At 42.6% G+C, this 23,803-nt stretch overlaps 2 protein-coding genes across 2 annotated transcripts in view; one reads left to right on the top strand and one right to left on the bottom strand.

Annotated features, from left to right (window-relative positions):
- Positions 1-5,024, top strand: part of LOC132357186 (fibrous sheath-interacting protein 2-like) — an 88,604-nt gene extending 83,580 nt beyond the window's left edge. Inside the window, 1 exon segment of the mRNA XM_059910468.1 lies at positions 5,005-5,024. Coding sequence (XP_059766451.1) covers positions 5,005-5,024 — 20 coding nt within the window.
- A 1,169-nt stretch (positions 5,025-6,193) lies between these two features.
- Positions 6,194-22,839, bottom strand: RBMX2 (RNA binding motif protein X-linked 2). Its single transcript, XM_059909880.1, is given in 7 exon segments — positions 6,194-6,835; positions 7,612-7,789; positions 9,486-9,615; positions 21,248-21,299; positions 22,422-22,537; positions 22,749-22,798; positions 22,801-22,839. Coding segments are annotated over 7 exon segments (1,068 nt in total). The 3' UTR covers positions 6,194-6,332.
- Positions 22,840-23,803: the final 964 nt, after the last annotated feature.

The following is a 23,803-nucleotide window of genomic DNA, read 5'->3' as shown; positions in this document are numbered from 1 at the left end:
GGCCAACAGACACATGAAAGAATGCTCAACATCATTAATCATTAGAGAAATGCAAATCAAAACTACAATGCGATATCATCTCACACCGGTCAGAATGGCCATCATCAAAAAATCTAGAAACAATAAATGCTGGAGAGGGTGTGGAGGAAAGCGACCCCTCTTGCACTGTTGGTGGGAATGTAAATTGATACAGCCACTATGGAGAACAGTATGGAGGTTTCTTAAAAACCACAAATAGAACTACCATACGACCCAGCAATCCCACTACTGGGCATATACCCTGAGAAAACCATAGTTCAAAAAGAGTCATGTACCAAAATGTTCATTGCAGCTCTATTTACAATAGCCAGGACATGGAAGCAACCTAAATGTCCATCGACAGATGAATGGATAAAGAAGATGTGGCACATATATACAATGGAATATTACTCAGCCAAAAAAAAAATGAAACGGAGGTATTTGTAATGAGGTGGATGGAGTTAGAGTCTGTCATACAGAGTGAAGTAAGTCAGAAAGAGAAAAACAAATACAGTATGCTAACACATATATACGGAATCTAAGGAAAAAAAAAAAAAGGCCATGAAGAACCTAGTGGCAAGACGGAAATAAAGACACAGACTTACTAGAGAATGGACTTGAGGATATGGGGAGGGGGTGGGGTGAGATGTGACAGGGTAAGAGAGTGTCATGGACATATATACACTACCAAATGTAAAATAGATAGCTAGGGGGAAGCAGCCGCATAGCACAGGGAGATCAGCTCGGTGCTTTGTGACCACCTAGAGGGGTGGGATGGGGAGGGTGGGAGGGAGGGAGATGCAACAGGGAAGAGAAATGGGAACATATTGTATATGTATAACTGATTCACTTTGTTATAAAGCAGAAGCTAACACACCATTGTAAGGCAATTATACTTTAATAAAGATGTTTAAAAAAAAAAAATAACTAATTTTCTTGTCAACTGCATTATTATTAACTTTCATCAAATCTTTAACTGTGGTCATTTTTATGTCTTTTGTCATTTACAGACAGTTCTGGGTGAACTCTGATGCTTTTGCAAATATGTTCCTATAAAAGGGTTTCATCTTCAAGAAATTCATGGAAAAGACTCTGACAAGTACAGGTTTCTGGTAACTGACTGTACTGCTGAACTGAATGAATAAGCATTTTCAGAACTCTAATGAAAAACTGATGAACTCATAAAAGTGCTAACAAAAGATCAAGATGAAAAAAAAAATTAATTACATGGGACTGAGTGAACTGATGAGGATGAGTATAATTTTTGTGACTTTCTATCTGAATTAAAAAAAAAAAATCCCACAAGGTCTCAGAGGCAAAGAATATACAAATCAATTTTCACTGCAAAGTAAAGGAGCTGTTACAGTGGAGGATTACTGGACTGAATGTCAATATTATGACATAGTATGAGTGGGTTTCATGTTTGGTAATTGCAATCATTGTTGCTTTTGTTGTGGTCATCCATGTACAATGCTTGGTGTCAGTCTATTTATCTCTTGTAAGAATAAAATACAGTGCGTGTGTGTGGGAAAAAAAAAAAACTTACAAAAGGTACAGTGCAAAGTAAGGCTCTTTCCCTCTCCTCTCCCAGCTGCTACCTAGTTCTCCTCTCCAGAAGCAATTTCTATTACCAATGGACCGAGTACCCTCCTCAAGATAGTCTATGGATAACAAGTGTATTATCAGATGACTTTAGAAAGAAGTCTAATTGAACATCCTCCCTCAAAAAGGCAGAAAACAGAGAGACGAAGAGAGAGAGGGAGGTGAGAATGGAAGGAGAGAGAGAATGCGCACATGCTATCTGACAGCTACTATGCCCTGATGTCACTGCTTCGGTCTGTTTCAATGGCTGCATTTGTAGCTTCAAATAAAGTCAGTCCTCATTTTTTAAAATGCTCTTTTGTCTAATGAACTAAATGTCAAAAGGTGAGCAGCAGAGTGGTAGGAAAGGCACCTACCATAGCTGTTCAAAGCCTGCTGGCCAAAATACATTAAGAATGTATGAAAAAAAAAAAAAAAAGAATGTATGAGCTTGAAGCTCAATATCAAAAAAACAAACAACCCAATCCAAAAATGGGCAGAAGACCTAAACAGACATTTCTCCAAAGAAGATATACAGATTGCCAACAAACACATGAAAGAATGCTCAATATCATTAATCATTACACAAATGCAAATCAAAACTACAATGAGATATCATCTCACAGCAGTCAGAATGGCCATCATCCAAAAATCTACAAACAATAAATGCTGGAGAGGGTGTGGAGAAAAGGGAACCCTCTTGCACTGTTGGTGGGAATGTAAATTCATTCAGCCACTATGGAGAGCAGTATGGAGGTTCCTTAAAAAACTAAAAATAGAACTACCATATGACCCAGCAATCCCACTACTGGGCATATACCCTGAGAAAACCATAATTCAAAAAGAGTCACGTACCACAATGTTCTTTGCAGCTCTATTTACAATAGCCAGGACATGGAAGCAACCTAAGTGTCCATCATCGGATGAATGGATAAAGAAGATGTGGCACATATATACAATGGAATATTACTCAGCCATAAAAAGAAATGAAATTGAGTTATTTGTACTGAGGAGGATGGACCTAGAGTCTGTCATACAGAGTGAAGTAAGTCAGAAAGAGAAAAACAAATACCGTATACTAACCCATATATATGGAATCTAAAAAAAAAAAAAAATGGTCATGAAGAACCTAGGGGCAAGACGGGAATAAAGACGCAGACCTACTAGACAATGGACTTGAGGATATGGGGAGGGGGAAGGGTAAGCTGGGACAAAGTAAGAGAGTGGCATGGACATATATACACTACCAAACGTAAAACAGATAGCTAGTGGGAAGCAGCCGCATAGCACAGAGAGATCGGCTCGGTGCTTTGTGACCACCTAGAGGGGTGGGATAGGGAGGGTGGGAGGGAGGGAGATGCAAGAGGGAAGAGATATGGGAACATATGTATACGTATAACTGATTCACTTTGTTATAAAGCAGAAACTAACACACCATTGTAAAGCAATTATACTCCAATAAAGATGTTAAAAAATAATAATAATAAAATAAAATAAACCAAAAAAAAAAAGAAAATAGGGCAGGAATAAGGCCTACAGAAACAGTGGAAATGGCTGGACAGTGTTAAGTTGTACTGATGCCCTGCAGCAGGGTAGTGAGAAATGGATGAGAGTTAGTAAGTAGCTAAAGGCTAAGTGTGAGAGCCAGAGGGCCTCTGTGGAGCTTCCAAAAAGGTCCTTAGTTCCTGCAGTGGAAGAGTGGACACAGCAGAGCAACAAAGAGGCCATAAGAGTTGCAGAACTCCAGGGAGATTAAATACTCAATATTTAACATGTGGCAGGTCTGCTTTGCTGCAGTCAGGGCCACATGACTTCATGTGGTTGTTAAACCCTGAGGCCCTGAAGCACGGGGTAGGAACATCTGGCCAGACATCCCTGAAAGTGTTGGCTCTGCAGACACCCCCACCCAGCCCTCAGTTTGCAGAGGGAACCACTCTTCCCAAATAAGAGCTAGCATACCCCATGCTGGAAGATGCTACAGCAGCTGCTCCCCCCACCAGGCAATCGGTCCCACCCCCTCCCCCAAAGAGCTGTGTCCAGCCTCTCTCCTGGTTATCAAACTGATAACTAGGATTAAATTCCAGCTTTACCTGGCTGGGGAAGTACCGGGCCTAATAAAGGAGAGAGTATACACCAAAAAGCTGCAAGAATTAACTGGCAGGTACTGACAGGAACCAAGGAAACACTGGGTTTGCCTTTCAAGGGTGCTGTATCAAGAAGGCCAGAAAAGCAAGAATTCAGACTTGGGAGCACTTTCTCAGTATACAGGATTTAACCCCCTCTCTGGCAAGGACTGCTGGGGGTGAGCAGTCTCTACTAAGGTGGCTCTTAGAGGACTGGAGAAAGTGCTGGCCACCACTAAGCAAAGTAGAAACACCTGAGCTGTCCTGGCAAGGGACCAAAGAATGAATGAAAAGGCCGAGGTGGGGAGGTATGCTGGAGTAGAGAGATTACATGAGGTCAAAAACCTCACCAGAGGGTAGTGTTCCACAGGGGGGCCCAGAAGACATCCCATTCACCGAGGCCATCAGGAACACACTGGTGAAAGGGGCACCAGCATCACTAGGTTCAGAGGTGGCCTCCTCTGCAGGCCAGGGATGGCAGTAAGAGACCATCACAGAGCTGCAGCCCCAGAGTAAGGCACCCAGGTAGAGGTGCTTATCCACCAGAAGCCAGGAGGCCACAAATACCAAAATGAACCACACGGTCTGAAGGGCAGCCAAGGGGGCTTTACCCAAAGGGACTCGTGGAGATGGCACGAATGGACCATGGTGTCCCTAGAAGCAATACAGAGAGCCAACAAGGGTATCACTCAAGATCTACAAGCTGAAAAAGACAAGAGTGGAGAAACAGGGGATTGAGGGAGGTTCCTCAGGCAAAGTGTGAAGATTTCTGCATCACATGTTAACACCCATCAGAAAACATCTATCACAGAAGAGGCACTGAACCACCAAGCAGATACAATGACTCAGCCAGGTGCAGGGGCCTTCATCAGTTACCACACAACTGGCATGATGGACACATAAGACGAGGGGCCACAATGGCTGATGGAGGCCCAACAGCAAGGATTCCTGCTTACCAAGGCTCATCTAGCGGGACTCCTCTGACAGGTGTCTTTGGCTCAAGGGCTCACCACTGGTCTTGCTGAAATATTCTTAGAACTCCACAGCAGTGTAGGACTTTTCCTACACAACTTCCTTCATTCCTTCCCTTTCTTCTCCAAGAAGTTAGACCTACATCATTGTCTGACAGCTTTCCCAGACTCCTCCAGCTCCCTCTCCATTTTCCTTCATGGGCATCCCAACCCCAAAATTTCTTGCACATCTAATCTAGGACCCATACTAACACACCACGTAACCTAACTTAGTGCATTCACTATTAAAGCTCTAGTCCTCTGTTTTACAGGGTCACAAATTCCACTTTAATAATTCAGCAGGGGTATTAAGGGCCTGTGAACTACTTCTTATCAAACTCATAAGGGACTGACTGATAAAAAAGAATCTCAAAATGAGAAAGAACTACCAAGCAGATCAGCTAGATACACAATGGAGCCGACAAAATGTTCCCATCTCATCAAGAGCAGCTACTCGGAAAGCAGACTAAGCCCAGAAGCAGTCTGGTATGTCTGGAACATGAAAAGGGAGCTGGCTAGCCAAAAGGTGGAAACAACCCACATGTCCATCCACTCAGGAATGGGTAAACAAAATCTGGAATATCCATACAATGGGACATTATCCATAAAAAGGAATGAAGTACTGATACAATATGGATGAACCTCAAAAACATGATACTAAGTGAAAGGCACCAAACACAAAAGGCCACATGTTACATGATTCCACTTATATGAAATGTCCAGAATAGGTAAATCTATAGAAATGGAAAGCAGATTGGTGGTTGCCAGGGACAAGGAGGAAGAGGGAATGGGGAGTAGCTGCTTAATGGGTACAGGGTTTCATTTTGGGATGATGAAAGTGTTTTGGAACTAGATAGGGTTGGTGGTTTTACAACACTGTGAATGCACCAAATGCCACTGAATGTTCCCTTTAAAATGGTTAATTTTACGTTAATTTCTTCTCAATAAAATAGATAAATAAGTTGTAAGGAAAAGATGTGGAGATATATCAACCAAAACAAAAACAAACAAAAGTCTAAAATTTCATAAAAAGGGTGGGGGAGGGGAGGTGGGAAGGGAACAGGCTGATGTTAAGAATCCTTACCACATTCACAGCAAGCTTTCTGAGCCTAGTGAAGCCACACTTCTCTACTCTATGGTTATACCTGCCAACTGGAAAGGTTACTGCAAGGGTTCTAAATATCTCACAAAGACTGGAATTCTAGAATTGCCTGGTATTTCCCCTTCCTGGCCATTTCATCATAAATTGGGGTCACAAAATCAAGGGCCATATTTATGAAACCAAATTTAGGATACATACTCTGGTTAAGTACCAAAAGTACCAAGTATATTCCCAGGGACAATGGATTTTGCTCAAAAATCCAGGACATTTAGCCATTAAAAACTACAGCTCTAAAAAAATAAATAAAAATTAAAAATTAAAATAAAAAAATAAAATAAAAACTACAGCTCTCTCAATGATTCTAACACTCAAGGGATTAAAAGAACGCATCCTCAGATATTTTACATATAGAAATAGTAAAAGCATAACTGAATTTCACTGCATTTTAAAAACACAATTCATTTCCAATTCTACCATGCAGCTGAACAGGCTGTGGCTTCAGTGATGCCTGTGGTCACTAGGATTAGAGGACTCCCGGTCCCGGGAGTGCCGGGCCCTTTTATGCCTGTGGGATTTATCTTGACTCCTACTTCTACTTCTGTGACTATGCCCCTCAGAGCGCCCACTGTGCCAGCTGCAATGTGCCTCTGAGCTTCGACCTCTGTCTCTATCTCTGTTCTTGTCTTCTCTCTCTTCCTTCCTGCTTGATGACTTGTGTTCGTGCTTGGGCTTCTCCTTCCTCGGCTCCCTCTCTCGGTCCTCTGTTCCACCACGGCAGGTCGTCCTGATCTCAGGGGAGCTGGGGTGGGGCTTCCGCACCTCCCTGGACTCTGACTTCTGACCCCTCTCTGAGTTCTTGCCACTGTGCTTTTTAGAGCCAGGGTCATCCTTTTCCTTTATCATCTTGCTTCTGGGTGATGAAGAGGAGGCTGGCTGCTCTGCCTGTACCTCCTGGTCAGTCTTCTCTTTGTCTTTCTTTCTTTTCTTTTTTTCCTTTCTGTCTGGAGGACAAGAAGGGCAAAATAAGAAAAGGAAGATGGAAAAGATGGAGGACATGCAAAAGGAAAGCATCCTTGGCAGCAGCGTGAAGCAGTCACAGTCTCTACTTCCAGAAAAGTGCCTCCGAGAAGCCAAGCTGGATGTCTGTCACCCTTGATATGTCAAGTTGCTGTATAAGGCAACTCCCACTCTTAATTATCTCTTTAAAGACCCTACCTCTTGGGCTTCCCTGGTGGCGCAGTGGTTAAGAATCCGCCTGCCAATGCAGGGGACACGGGTTCGAGCCCTGGTCTGGGAAGATCCCACATGCCGCGGAGCAACTAAGCCCGTGAGCCACAATTACTGAGCCTGCGCGTCTGGAGCCTGTGCTCCGCAACGGGAGAGGCCGTGACAGTGATAGGCCCGCGCACCGCGATGAAGAGTGGCCCCCACTCGCCGCAACTGGAGAAAGCCCTCGCACAGAAACAAAGACCCAACACAGCCAAAAATTAATTAATTAATTAATTTAAAAAAAAAAAAGACCCTACCTCCAAATACAGTCACATTCTGAGTTACGGGGGGGGGGGGGCAGTTAGGACTTCAACATATGTGTTTTGGTGGACAGAATTCAGCCCATACCATTAGCCTTCTGCTGATACCTCTCCTTTCCCAATTAAAGTAAGCTTCCCCACAACCTTCCCCCTTCACACTTAAGAACTGATTACCAACTCTCAGTGAATGCTAAGAAGAGCAAACACTAAGCCTACCCAGAGTCTTCTCTTGGGCCTTAATGCTTTACCTTTTTTGTGTTTTCTGGTGGGTTTGCCATCTTCAGAGCCCTCAGATGAACTCAGTGAGGGAGTGTGAGCCCCACAGCCCCTCTCCTGCAGCTCTTTGGTCACATCATCCATTTCTTCTGAGTTCTTAGGAGCCCGATAGTTAGACACATGATCCACTCGGATAGTTCTTCCTTTGATCTAAGACAGACAGGCAATGCTTCAGCAAAGACAGCCCTCCTATCTAACTATTTGAACCCAGCTGCAGAAATCCATGGTTTGAACCATACCCATTACCCTCCTGCTATTCTATTTCTCAGGAAATCTCGAAAGCAGACCTGCCCAACTGGTGTGTCACGGCACATATCCCTACACATTAATTCGCTCAGTCCTTGGGGCAGCCAGGTGGGGCCTGGGGCAGCTGGAGCCCCCAGGGCAGTTGTACTAGGCAGCCTCATCAGTTTACCCCAGAGTGTCATACTAATATCTTCATGTTCTACGTGTGCCATGAAGTGAAAAGAGCCTGGGAAGTACTGCCCCAAAGCACAAGCAGATCGGAAAACTGTAAGAGTTCAGACACACAAACAATGAATTACCCTCAATCTGTAACACCCACAGTGAAACATACCATGAAAAAGCCTGGCAGCAAGAGGGAATTCCTGAAATTGAGCTCAATGCTACAGCTGCTTTCTCGACACAGCAATTAGGACGAGGCCAAAGCAGACCAATAGTTGGGAGGGGGGAAGGAATCTAGAAAGGACTACTTTCTCTTTCCTTAAGCCCTCACACCCTGCTCTACCCCCAGCATACTGGAACAACTGGCTCACACTGATACTATCACTGCAAAGCACAACTCTCCAGGTGAACAACAAAAAATTGACCCCTTACTTAAAACAAAAACATTCAGGCAGATACAGACTTATTCTATAGACAAAGCCATCTGAAATTTGAATTGTCTGGCTTTTCCTGTTCCATTCAAGAGCAAGTTTTTACTCTTACCTTTAAGCCTGAGCACTTTCTATCATCTATCCTATTCCAAAATATTTTTCAAAATATTTTTGAAAACCTTCCCTTTATGGTGACTCCCTTTCACTGCTGGCTCTCTTAAAAATCAAGCCTATAACCTTTTTCCACCCTGTCCTATAATCTCCAGTTGTTCCACACTGGTGCAGTCAGTGACAAAGTCTCCAAGTCAAGAGTTACCCCTCTGACCTGTGACAATGCTCGTTCAATGGCAGTGCTTTTCCTAAACAAGCAGAGGGACCACGTGGAGCACAGATAAGCCTGACTTGCCCCATCCCCTTCTCTCAGCCCAATGTCTCACTTACAAGGGTGGAAGAGAGAGGGGAACAGAGGAGAGAAAACTTCAGAATGAGTTACTTTTGTAGAATTTGTCATGAGATTTTAACTAGAGAATTTCCAGGGCCCAGTACTGCTAAGTCAGTGGAGACATATGACAGACATACATGGCTATGTCCTCAGCCATGAAACCATGATGGAGCCCCAAATTTCCTGACACAGGACGGCATGGAAGAGCAGCGTTTGCTAGTCTCTTTGTTCTTCAGTATACCAGAAATGAGAGTGGACTGTGAGGAGGGAAAGGTGAAAAATAGAGACCTGGTTGGGTGCCGGGTGAAGGGGAGTGGGGGGTCATGGTACCTATGCTCCTGAGGAGACGGTTTGCTAAGAGATGGGTAAAAGGAACAAGTGCTGGCAGAGTCATGAGCCAATGGAATTATTTCCTGGGATCATTTCCTGGTCAATATGTCCCCACACCTCTGCAACCTTCACAACACACCCAGCTGACCAGTACTGCCCTTGAGCCTGTGGCTATCAGGTGGGAAATGAAACTGAAGCCCTACATGAAGGAAAAGTTCTGCTTAGTAAGCATACTCACCTTGATCCCATTAAAATTGTCAACAGCCAGAATTGTGCTCCTCTGGTCTTCATAGCAGAGGAAACAGAATCCTTTGGATTTCCCAGTCTTCTTGTCCCGTACCAGGTTAATGTTAACAATTTCGCCATATCTATTTATTTTATAAAAGAGTAAGACACTGTTGATTTAAAATGCAAAAACTTTCAGATTGGCTGATAAAACACAATTCAAATAATATAGTCCGTATGGGAGACACATCTAGAACAAGATGACAAAGAAAGGTTAAAAATAAAAAGTTAGACAAAGATATATCAAGAACACCCAATTAAAAAATGGGTGGTAGTATTAAGATCAAAGATGAGGCTTAAGAAGATGGCGGAAGAGTAAGACGCAGAGATCACCTTCCTCCCCACAGATACATCAGAAATACATCTACACGTAGAACTGCTCCTATAAAACACCCACTGAATGCTGGCAGAAGATGTCAGACCTCCCAAAAGGCAAGAAACTCCCCACTACCTGGGTAGGGCAAAAGAAAAAAGAAACAACAGAGACAAAAGAATAGGGACGGGACCTGCACCAGTGGGAGGGAGCTGTGAAGGAGGAAAGGTTTCCACACACTAGGAAGCCCCTTCGCGGGCGGAGACTGCGAGTAGCAGAGGGGAGAAGCTTCGGAGCCATGGAGGAGAATGCAGCAACAGGGGTGCGGAGGGCAAAGCGGAGAGATTCGCGCACAGAGGATCGGTGCCGAGCAGCACTCACCAGCCCGAGAGGCTTGTCTGCTCAACCGCTGGGGCGGGCGGGAGCTGGAAGCTGAGGCTCGGGCTTTGGTCGGATCGCAGGGAGAGGACTGGGGTTGGCAGCGTGAACAAAGCCTGAAGGGGTTAGCGCACCACAGCTAGCCGGGAGGGAGTCTGGGAAAAGGTCTGGAGCTGCCGAACAGGCAAGAGACTTTTTCTTGCCTCTTTGTTTCCTGGTGTGCGAAGAGAGGGGATTAAGAGCGCCGCTTAAAGGAGCTCCAGACAGGCGCGAGCCACGGCTATCAGCGCGGACCCCAGAGACGCGCATGAAACGCTAAGGCTGCTGCTGCCGCCACCAAGAAGCCTATGGGCAAGCATAGGTCACTATCCACGCCTGCCCTCCCGGGAGCCTGTGCAGCCCGCCACTGCCAGGGTACCGTGACCCAGGGACAACTTCCCCGGGAGAACGCACGGCGCGCCTCAGGCTGCTGCAACGTCACACTGGCCTCTGCCGCCGCAGGCTCACCCTGCATCCGTACCCTTCCCTCCCCCTGGCCTGAGTGAGCCACAGCCCCCAAAGCAGCTGCTCCTTTAACCCCGTCCTGTGTGAACGAAGAACAGACACCATCAGGCAACCTACACGCAGAAGCGGGTCCAAATCCAAAGCTGAAACCCGGGAGGTATGCGAACAAAGAAGAGAAAGGGAAATCTCTCCCAGCAGCCTCAGAAGCAGCGGATTAAAGCTCCACAAACAACTTGATGTACCTGCATCTGTGGACTACCTGAATAGACAATGAATCATCACAAATTGAGGAGGAGGACTCTGGGAGCAAGATATATTATTTTTTCCCCTTTTCCTCTTTTTGTGAGTGTGTATGTGTATGCTTCTGTGTGAGATTTTGTCTGTATAGCTTTGCTTTCACCATTTGTCCTAGGGTTCTGTCCGTCCGTTTTTGTTTGTTTGGGTTTTTTTGTTTTTTTTGTTTTTTTACTTTAAAATTTTTTTTTCTTTTTTTCTTAATAATTATTTTTTATTTTTTATTTTAATAACTTTATTTTATCTTACTTTATTTTATTTTATCCTCTTTCTTTTTTTCTTTCTATTTTTTCTCCCTTTTATTCGGAGCCGTGTGGAGGAAAGACTCGGTGCTCCAGCCAGGCGTCAGGGCTGTGCCTCTGAGGTGGGAGAGCCAACTTCAGGACACTGGTCCACAAGAGACCTCCCAGCTCCACGTAACACCAAACGACGAAAATCTCCCAGAGATCTCCATCTAAACACCAAGACTCAGCTTCATTCAATGACCAGCAAGCTATAGTGCTGGACACCCTATGCCAAACAACTAGCAAGACAGGAACACAGCACCATCCATTAGCAGAGAGGCTGCCTAAAATCATAATAAGGCCACAGACACCCCAAAACACACCACCAGACGTGGACCTGACCACAAGAAAGGCAAGATCCAGCCTCATCCAGCAGAACTCAGGCACTAGTCCCCTCCACCAGGAAGCCTACACAACCCACTGAACCAACCTTAGCCACTGGGGACAGATACCAAAAACAACAGGAACTACGAACTTGCAGCCTGCGAAAAGGAGACCCCAAACACAGTAAGATAAGCAAAATGAGAAGACAGAAAAATACACAGCAGATGAAGGAGCAAGGTAAAAACACACCAGACCTAACAAATGAAGAGGAAATAGGCAGTCTACCTGAAAAAGAATTCAGAATAATGATAGTAAAGATGATCCAAAATCTTGGAAATAGAATAGACAAAATGCAAGAAATATTTAACAAGGACTTAGGAGAACTAAAGAGGAACGAAGCAATGATGAAACACACAATAAATGAAATTAAAAATACTCTAGAAGGGATCAATAGCAGAATAACTGAGGCAGAAGAACGGATAAGTGACCTGGAAGATAAAATAGTGGAAATAACTACTGCAGAGCAGAATAAAGAAAAAAGAATGAAAAGAACTGAGAACAGCCTCAGAGACTTCTGGGACAACATTAAACGCACCAACATTCGAATTATAGGGGTCCCAGAAGAAGAGAAAAAGAAAGGGACTGAGAAAATATGTGAAGAGATTATCATTGAAAACTTCCCTAATATGGGAAAGGAAATAGTTAATCAAGTCCTGGAAGCACAGAGAGTCCCATACAGGATAAATCCAAGGAGAAACACGCCAAGACACATATTAATCAAACTGTCAAAAATTAAATATAAGGAAAACATATTAAAAGCAGCAAGGGAAAAACAACAAATAACACACAAGGGAATCCCCATAAGGTTAACATCTGACCTTTCAGCAGAAACTCTGCAAGCCAGAAGGGAGTGGCAGGATATACTTAAAGTGACGAAGGAGAAAAACCTACAACCAAGATTACTCTACCGAGCAAGGATCTCATTCAGATGTGATGGAGAAATTAAAACCTTTACAGACAAGCAAAAGCTGAGAGAGTTCAGCACCACCAAACCAGCTTTACAACAAATGCTAAAGGAACTTCTCTAGGCAAGAAACACAAGAGAAGGAAAACACCTACAATAACAAACCCAAAACATTAAAGAAAATGGGAATAGGAACATACATATTGATAATTACCTTGAATGTAAATGGATTAAATGCTCACACCAAAAGACACAGACTGGCTGAATGGATACAAAAACAAGACCCATATATATGCTGTCTACAAGAGACCCACTTCAGACCTAGAGACACATACAGACTGAAAGTGAGGGGATGGAAAAAGATATTCCATGCAAATGGAAATCAAAAGAAAGCTGGAGTAGCAATTCTCATATCAGACAAAATAGACTTTAAAATAAAGACTATTACAAGAGACAAAGAAGGACACTATATAATGATCAAGGGATCGATCCAAGAGGAAAGTATAACAATTGTAAATATTAATGCACCCAACATAGGAGCACCTCAACACATAAGGCAAACACTAACAGCCATAAAAGGAGAAATCGACAGCAACACAATCATAGTAGGGGACTTTAACACCCCACTTTCACCAATGGACAGATCATCCAAAATGAAAATAAATAAGGAAACACAAGCTTTAAATGATACATTAAACAAGATGAACTTAATTGATATTTATAGGACATTCCACCCAAAAACAACAGAATACACATTTTTCTCAAATGCTCATGGAACATTCTCCAGGATAGATCATATCTTGGGTCACAAATCAACCTTGGTAAATTTAAGATAATTGAAATCGTATCAAGTATCTTTTCTGACCACAACACTATGAGACTAGATATCAATTACAGGAAAAGATCTGTAAAAAATACAAACACATGGAGGCTACACAATACACTACTTAATAGCGAAGTGATCACTGAAGAAATCAAAGGGGAAATCAAAAAATACCTAGAAACAAATGACAATGGAGATACGACGTCCCAAAACCTACGGGACGCAGCAAAAGCAGTGCTAAGAGGGAAGTTTATAGCAATACAAGCCTACCTCAAGAAACAGGAAACATCTCGAATAAACAACCTAACCTTGCACCTAAAGCAACTAGAGAAAGAAGAACAAAAAAACCCCAAAGCCAGCAGAAGGAAAGAAATCATAAAGATTAGGTCAGAAATAAATGAAAAAGAAATGAAGGAAACAATAGCAAAAATCAATGAAACTAAAAGCTGGTTCTTTGAGAAGATAAACAAAATTGATAAACCATTAGCCAGACTCATCAAGAGAAAAAGGGAGAAGACTCAAATCAATAGAATTAGAAATGAAAAAGGAGAAGTAACCACTGACGCTGCAGAAATACAAAAGATCAAGAGAGATTACTACAAGCAACTCTATGCCAATAAAATGGACAACCTGGAAGAAATGGACAGATGCTTAGAAATGCACAAACTGCCGAGACTGAACCAGGAAGAAACAGAAAATATGAACAGACCAATCACAAGCACTGAAATTGAAACTGTGATTAAAAACCTTCCAACAAACAAAAGCCCAGGACCAGATGGCTTCACAGGCGAATTCTATCAAACATTCAGAGAAGAGCTAACACCTATCCTTCTCAAACTCTTCCAAAATATTGCAGAGGGAGGAACACTCCCAAACTCATTCTACGAGGCCACCATCACCCTGATACCAAAACCAGACAAAGATGTCACAAAGAAAGAAAACTACAGGCCAATATCACTGATGAACATAGATGCAAAAATCCTCAACAAAATACTCGCAAACAGAATCCAACAGCACATTAAAAGGATCATACACCATGATCAAGTGGGGTTTATCCCAGGAATGCAAGGATTCTTCAACATACGCAAATCAATCAATGTGATACACCATATTAACAAATTGAAGGAGAAAAACCATATGATCATCTCAATAGATGCAGAGAAAGCTTTCGACAAAATTCAACACCCATTTATGATAAAAGCCCTGCAGAAAGTAGGCATAGAGGGAACTTTCCTCAACATAATAAAGGCCGTATATGACAAACCCACAGCCAACATCGTCCTCAATGGTGAAAACCTGAAACCATTTCCACTAAGATCAGGAACAAGACAAGGTTGCCCACTCTCACCACTATTATTCAACATAGTTTTGGAAGTGTTAGCCACAGCAATCAGAGAAGACAAAGAAATAAAAGGAATCCAAATCGGAAAAGAAGAAGAAAAGCTGTCACTATTTGCAGATGACATGATACTATACATAGAGAATCCTAAAGATGCTACCAGAAAACTCCTAGAGCTAATAATCAATGAATTTGGTAAAGTAGCAGGATACAAAATTAATGCACAGAAATCTCTTGCATTTCTATACACTAATGACGAAAAATCTGAAAGTGAAATTAAGAAAACACTCCCGTTTACCATTGCAACAAAAAGAATACAATATCTAGGAATAAACCTACCTAAGGAGACAAAAGACCTGTATGCAGAAAATTGTAAGACACTGATGAAAGAAATTAAAGATGATACAAATAGATGGAGAGATATACCATGTTCCTGGATTGGAAGAATCAACATTGTGAAAATGACTCTACTACCCAAAGCAATCTACCGATTCAATGCAATCCCTATCAAACTACCACTGGCATTTTTCACAGAACTAGAACAAAAAATTTCACAACTTGTATGGAAACACAAAAGACCCCGAATAGCCAAAGCAATCTTGAGAACGAAAAATGGAGCTGGGGGAATCAGGCTCCCTGACTTCAGACTATATTACAAAGCTTCAGTAATCAAGACAGTTTGGTACTGGCACAAAAACAGAAATATAGATCAATGGAACAGGATAGAAAGCCCAGAGATAAACCCACGCACATATGGTCACCTTATCTTTGATAAAGGAGGCAGGCATATACAGTGGAGAAAAGACAGCCTCTTCAATAAGTGGTGCTGGGAAAACTGGACAGGTACATGTAAAAGTATGAAATTAGAACACTCCCTGACACCATGCACAAAAATAAACTCAAAATGGATTAAAGACCTAAGTGTAAGGGCAGACACTATCAAACTCTTAGAGGAAAACATAGGCAGAACACTCTATGACATACATCACAGCAAGATTCTTTTTGACCCAACTCCCAGAGAAATGGAAATAAGAACACAAATAAACAAATGGGACCTAATGAAACTTAAAAGCTTTTGCACAGCAAAGGAAACCATAAAGAAGACCAAAAGACAACCCTCAGAATGGGAGAAAATATTTGCAAATGAAGCAACTGACAAAGGATTAATCTCCAAGATTTACAAGCAGCTCATGCAGCTCAATAACAAAAAAACGAACAACCCAATCCAAAAATGGGCAGAAGACCTAAATAGACATTTCTCCAAAGAAGATATACAGATGGCCAACAGACACATGAAAGAATGCTCAACATCATTAATCATTAGAGAAATGTAAATCAAAACTACAATGCGATATCATCTCACACCGGTCAGAATGGCCATCATCAAAAAATCTAGAAACAGGGCTTCCCTGGCGGCGCAGTGGTTGAGAATCTGCCTGCCAATGCAGGGGACACGGGTTCGAGCCCTGGTCTGGGAAGATCCCACATGCCACGGAGCAACTGGGCCCGTGAGCCACAATTGCTGAGCCTGCGCGTCTGGAGCCTGTGCTCCACAACAAGAGAGGCCGCGATGGTGAGAGGCCCGCGCACCGCGATGAAGAGTGGTCCCCACTTGCCGCAACTAGAGAAGGCCCTCGCACAGAGGCGAAGACTCAACACAGTCATAAATAAATAAATAAATAAATAAAAGAACGTGAATTTCTAAAAAAAATCTAGAAACAATAAATGCTGGAGAGGGTGTGGAGGAAAGCGAACCCTCTTGCACTGTTGGTGGGAATGTAAATTGATACAGCCACTATGGAGAACAGTATGGAGGTTCCTTAAAAAACTACAAATAGAACTACCATACGACCCAGCAATCCCACTACTGGGCATATACCCTGAGAAAACCATAATTCAAAAAGAGTCATGTACCACAATGTTCATTGCAGCTCTATTTACAATAGCCAGGACATGGAAGCAACCTAAATGTCCACCATCAGATGAATGGATAAAGAAGATGTGGCACATATATACAATGGAATATTATTCAGCCATGAAAAGTAATGAAATGGAGTTATTTGTAGTGAGGTGGATGGACCTAGAGTCTGTCATACAGAGTGAAGTAAGTCAGAAAGAGAAAAACAAATACAGTATGCTAACACATATATATGGAATCTAAAGGGGAAAACAGTGGTCATGAAAAACCTAGCGGCAAGATGGGAATAAAGACACAGACCTACTAGAGAATGGACTTGAGGATATGGGGAGGGGGAAGGGTAAGATGTGACAAAGTGAGAGAGTGGCATGAACATATATACACTACCAAACGTAAAATAGATAGCTAGTGGGAAGTAACCGCATAGCACAGGGAGATCAGCTCTGTGCTTTGTGACCACCTAGAGGGGTGGGATAGGGAGGGTGGGAGGGAGGGAGATGCAAGAGGGAAGAGATATGGGAACATATCTATATGTATAACTGATTCACTCTGTTATAAAGCAGAAACTAACACACCATTGTAAAGCAATTATACTCCAATAAAGATGTTAAAAAAAAAAGATGATGAATTCAAGGCCAACAATAAAAAACATTTACCTGTGACTAAGAGGGCTCTTTTGCTCTGAAAAAGGTCCTAATACATATCAAAAGTCATGAAATTTTATGCATAAATCAACAAATCAAAAATTATAATTAAAAATAGGATGAGCAAGTAAGAGTGAAAGTTATGAGAGATTTTAACACACCACTTTGAGTTCATAACACATAAAATTGAGAAAGATAGGCCAGAGGAATTAATTAATATAAAATTATATAATATAAATACAAATAAACATATAACTAATAATATAACAATTACATTGTTAAGAATATTAACATCAGACTAGTATATATATAGATATATTTGATTGTACAGAAAGATGAGAGTTTCTTCTCAAGAATCCATGAAACACATATTAAAATTGACTGTAGACTAGGTCTCAAAGTAAACCTCAATCATCTCCAAAAACAGCACAGACCATATTCTCCAACCACAATGTTAAACAGCTGGAAATAATATTTTAAAACAAAAAATACCCTACCTAGAACTTGAAACCTATTCTCCAAGCTAACAACTGGATGAAAGAGAAAGTAAAACAAAATAAAGAAATCAATGGCAGACTATTTAGAAAATAACAAAAATGGGAATATATACCAAAATTTATGGGATGTGGCTAAAACCACACTCAGGAAAATCTGTAGATTGTGCATCCCCTAAAAAGTCAATGTTACCATAACATAATTTAAACATATGAATAAATGAATGCATAAAAATTAAAAAATAATAATTTTGCATAGCAAAAAGATCACAATAAGCAAAGTCAAAAGTCAAATGACAAACTAGGAGAAAACGTTTGCAATTTATATCACAGATTAAGGACTAGAAAGCCATTTTTTTCCTTTTGCTATAAAAGACATTATCAGGACAACTGGTGGAGTTGAATAAAGTCTATAGATTAGATAATAATACTGTAACAGTGTTGACTTCCTGAATTTGATCACTATACTGAGGTTAAACAAGAGAATGTACTTGTATTTTGGGAAATACACATTGAAGAATTTAGGAGTAAATGGGCATCTTGTCTGCAACTGACTCTCAAAAGGTTAAAAAGAAATATGTATAGGTGGCGCGAAATAATAACAAAGCATATGTGGTAAAATGCTAACATCTTGGGACTCCAAGTGAAGGGGGTACAGGTATACTTTATACTATTTTATAACTTTCCTGTTTTAAGCCAGAAGTTATTTCAAAATAAAAAGTAAAAGAAGAAAAGAATACAGGAGTTGGCTTGAAGGGACTACTACAGACCAAACTGGGACAATTTGAGCATCAAGAAATAATAATAACGGCAATGTAGTATAACACATCAAATTAAAAACAAAAAATAAGTCCACAGCAATACAGTACACGATAAAGTGTTACAACAATAAGTTAATATCCTTAACACATGAACGGCTCTTGTAAAATCAGTAAGAAAATGAGGAATACACTAATAGGGAAAAAAATAGGCAAATGATATTAATAGACAATTTACAAAGAAAAAGAAATAATAAGGGCCTGTAAATCTATGAAAGGATGTTCAACCTCCCTGATGATGACATAAAGGCAAAGTAAAATAATACTGAGAGGCTGTATGGCAAATATTTTTTTAAATAACCATTACTGATTCGGATTCAGAAAAATGAGCATTCTAGTGAGAGTGGAAATTGATACAACCTTTTCAGTGGAACCTGAAACAACCTTTTCAGAGAGTAATTTGGCAATGTTTATAAAACATCTTAAAAATGCTACCATACTGATCCAGTAATTTCACTAAGGAAACCATCAGGGATGCATACAAAGATGTGTATACTACAATGTATTTTGCAGTATAATTTATAACAGCAAAATATTAGAAATAACGCCCAACATTGAAAAGAAGACAATAAAGAAAAACACCAAGATGTTAACAGCTTTTCCTTAAAGTACATTCTATTTTCTTCTTTATACTTTTTCTTTTTGCCAAATGTTTTTTTTTATAACTATAAATTTTTTTTAACATCTTTATTGGAGCACAATTGCCCCACAATGGTGTGTTAGCCTCCGCCCTACAACAAAGTGAATCAGCCACACACACACACACACACACACACACACACACACACGTCCCCACATCTCCCCCCTCCCGCGTCTCCCTCCGTCCCACCCTCCCTATCCCACCCCTCTAGGTGGTCACAAAGCACGCAGCTGATCTCCCTGTGCTATGCGGCTGCTTCCCACTAGCTATCTATTTGACATTTGGTAGTGTATATATGTCCATGCCACTCTCTCACTTTGTCCCAGCTTCCCCTTCCCCTTCCCCATATCCTCAGGTCCATTCTCTAGTAGGTCTGCGTCTTTATTCCCGTCTTGCCCCTAGGTTCTTCATGACCTTTTTTTTTTTTTTTTTTGGTTCCATATATATGGGTTAGTATACGGTATTTGTTTTTCTCCTTCTGACTTACTTCACTCTGTATGACAGACGCTAGGTCCATCTACCTCACTGCAGATAACTCAATTTCGTTTCTTTTTATGGCTGAGTAATATTCCATTGTATATATGTGGCACATCTTCTTTATCCATTCATCTGTTGATGGACACTTAGGTTGCTTCCATGTCCTGGCTATTGTAAACAGAGCTGCAGTGAACATTTCGGTACATGACTCTTTTTGAATTATGGTTTTTTCAGGTATTGCCAAATGTTCTATAATGACTATACATTACTCTGATAATCAGAAAACAAAATACTTTTTGAAAGCCACTGTTATCAGTCACAAAGGCAATCTTCATGGAGGGTAATGTGTATAGCCAGAACAGAGAACTGGAATAAACACACACACTAGCTGTGTGAAATAAACACACTCAATGCAAATAATACAAAAACAGCTCCCAGGTGGAAGGCTGGATCAGGTAGAGGTATCACAAAGGGGTGGAAATTATAGGCTGTACCTGCTGTGAACTTCCCAATACCCAGGAGTTGGAGGAAGCAGCCTCTGTCCCTCTCAGGGCCCTCTACCATGGCCTTCTTCTTGCCCAATTTCTTTCCCATGGCCTTCTGCCCTATATGCTGCCCAACCACTCAGCCAGGGCCCTCTGCCCATTGGATGGCCCAACCATGCCCTGCCATGGCAATGACTCTGCCAGGGTGTGCTAGCCGTGTTTGCTTGCCCAACCCCTTTTACCATGGTCCTCTGCCCCTGAGGGCTACACAGCCCAGGAGTCATGGCCCTCTGCTCCTGTGAGCTGCCAAGGCCCTCTGGCCCTATAGACTAACTACTCTATGTAGCTCTGGGGTTGTACCCAACCCCTCTCCTACCAGCTGCCACTACTAGTGTGAGCTGCCAAGACCCTCTCCCACCCAGTGCTGCTGCTATCATCCCATAGCAGAAGGAAGAATATAAGGTTCTCCTATACATTCTTATTCCTCAGCAGCCTGTGATTCTCAGCCTCCAGTTAAAGAGATTGGCTGTGCTCACTAACCTTACACTAATCTAGAAACAAAGCAAGCAAACTATTGCCTAAACCTTTTGCTTTTTTCCCAATTCCTCTGTGCTTTGCCCTAATCCTACAATGCCACACAGGTGTGGGCCCAGAAGGGCCCCGTGATCATGAGTTACCCCTAGTTTGTAGGAGCCCGAGGAGATGGGCCAACACAGTACCTTCCTGGGAGTTCCAGCCTGTTCCAGTGTAGGCCTCAGTGAAAAAGCAATAAAAATAGACCAGAATCCCCAAGACAGCCTCCTAAATCATCCAACTTCTTGGATCTTCCACATTGGGAGAGTACCAGAACCATGTCCTGGGACTGATCTAAACTAGAGCAGAAGCTCCAGCCCTCCCCATGCAGGGAGGCCGGTCAGCCTAGAATTAAAATAAATGGTTTTTGTGATGCCATAAAATGTGTTATGGAAGCAAACTATTCTGACGACTGAGAAGGCAGAAAATGAAAGGGGACTTACTGTGAGAACACACAGATGATGTCCCCTTCAGTCAGCTCATAAGGAAGCCCTCCTAGAAGAAAAAAACACATTTCAGTTCAGCAAATATTTACCAAGTGTCTACTATGTGCCATGCATGCATCAAGCCAGGCACTGGGGGTGCAAAGAAGAGTAAACAACAGGGCCTGCCCTCAAAGAACTCACAGTCTGATGCAATGACAGAAACACACAGAAGATGTAGCAGTAGTACAGAAAAAACAGTGATTAACTTTGAGTGGAAAGATCGGGGCCACCCCTAACCAAACTAATCCCCCTCACACCCAAAATCTTCTGGACAAAGCAGATAGTTTCCAGCACAAAACTTGGATTCCATAAACATATCTTGAACTCATGTGCTCTTTATCTACAAATTCACAGCTAAGATCCAAAATCACTTTAAATATGCAAATATTAACCCCAACTCACACAGACTAAGGATTATAAAGTCAACTGTTAAGCATTTCATAGGAAATAAATTCCCCTGCAAATGTTTCCTTCCTCATCAGTAGAATGGGGATATTAGTACTTACTTTACAGAACCGTTATAAGAATTAAATAAAACAATGGATATAAAATGCTTAGCACAATGTCTGGTGCAATAACCTCTTTGAATAAACTGTCAAATTACTGGATGTGACACAAGTGAATACAGAGATGGTGATATGACCATGGATAGAAGGCAGGAGCTAATTAGATGAGGAAAATAAATTCTGAGGGAAGGGGAATGGGGCAGGAGGGAGTTGGCAGTAATATGGGATAGGGGCTAAGACCATGAGTTCTAGAATCCCATAGTTCTGGCTGTTCCACTTACTAGCTATGTGGAAGGAAGTCCATTAACTTCTCTGCACCTCAGTTCCCTTAGCTGTATAAATGGGGGGACGCGGGGTGATAAAAATCGTCTCTGAAAAACCAAGTGGCACGATTCTTAGCATAGTGAATGACAAGCAGTACCTATCATGAGCACTGCCTTGGCAGAGAGAGCAAACTAGAAATGGGGGAGAAAAAAGACATGGAAAACGGATTTACAGGCAGAGAGCGGAAGGAAATAAAAGTGAGTGATGAATGTCGGGAGGACTGAAGGGCGGGAACGCTGAAATGTTAGGGAGCAGGTCAGGAGAGAACGAGGAGCCCTACGGGAGAAAGATGTGGGCCTCACCCAAGAAGATCCAGGCGCTGTCCTTGTACTCGGAGTGCCAAGACACCTTCTCCGCTACCCCCAGCTGGACCTCACGCTCATTCAGCTCGTTGATCAGCTTAACTTTAGTTAAAGGGCTGCACAGGGAACGGAAAAGCGCACAAGTAAGCGCGGCCCGGCCTGAGGTAAAGGAGAGCAAAACTGGGGGACTAATTTTCTAGTCTCTCCGCCCCTCCCGCCCCTCCCGCCCCTCAGCCCCGCAGATGCTCTATCACCTCAGCCCCGGTAGGCCACCTCCGGCTGCCCGTCCCCGACACCTCCCCTCGGGGGTAAGCTCTGGGGCCTTACTTCATCTCTGCGGGTTCACACTCAGAAGCCAGGAACCGACTTCACGCTCAAAACCTAGGAAGCGACTTCCGGGAGAAGCCTCAAGACGCATGCGCAGCCCCGGCGCAGCGCGCCCATTGGTCTCCGCGGAGCTTGCGCCGCGCCGGAAGAGTGCTGTCGCGCGCCCATTGGTCTCCGCGGAGCTTGCGCCGCGCCGGAAGAGCGCAGCCGCGCTGGGGGCGCGGCGCCTGCGCACTAGGTCGAGAAGCGGCTCTCCTGGTTTGGTGAACTCGTACCTTCAGAGTTTTTCCCTGCTCCCTCCCTTCCTTCTTCTGTGAAATTGGGCAAGAGTGCGAGCCTGGTCTGTTACAGGACTCCTAGCTCTTGGACGACGCCTGGCCTTGATTGGGTTAGCTATAAATGTTTGCTGAATTAAGACTGAAAAAGGTGCCTGATACGGCGACTTGAGGCCCAGCGTTCGCTCCCAGGGCTAATTCCCACTCCATCCTTCATTCCCAGCTGATTACTTACACGCACACCCCCATCAAATCATCCCTGTTCAGGAGTGACGGCAGAAAAGTGAAGAAGATATGTGAGGGGGTAAATCCTTTTTGTCTCTCAAATTCCAATGCATAAGCAACTGACAAGTGTGCTTCCATAGGCTGAATTGAATACCCAGATTTGTGTGAAAGCTGCTACCCCTTTTCCATAGTCACTCTCCTACTCAAGCGGGAGGTAGAAATTCATATTGTTAAATTAATAGCTAACAGTTGAGCAGAAAATGCTAGATTGTGTGCTAATCAATTTACATTAGTTGGCCCTCTATCCTCGTAACAACCCCGTGAAGTCTATAGATAAAATTATCCTCCCCATTTTGTAGAAGAAACTGAGGTTTAAATGAGTTAAAGAGCTTGAAAGGTACTCTCTCTCTACCCATCAGGTCTGGCTGATTCATCAATCCTTACTGAGCATCTGTATTTGTCCTGTACAGAAAGTCTGTAGACAGGATTGTAAGGTTGGGTTCTCTGCCTTCAAAGAGCTATAATATCATCGAGGAGACAGGGTATATCTGCTTG

This window comes from Balaenoptera ricei, chromosome X, assembly GCF_028023285.1.
Source record: "Balaenoptera ricei isolate mBalRic1 chromosome X, mBalRic1.hap2, whole genome shotgun sequence".
Taxonomy (NCBI): domain Eukaryota; kingdom Metazoa; phylum Chordata; class Mammalia; order Artiodactyla; family Balaenopteridae; genus Balaenoptera; species Balaenoptera ricei.
The sequence above is the reverse complement of the archived record's forward strand: the minus strand, read 5'-3'. Positions and strand labels throughout refer to the sequence as shown.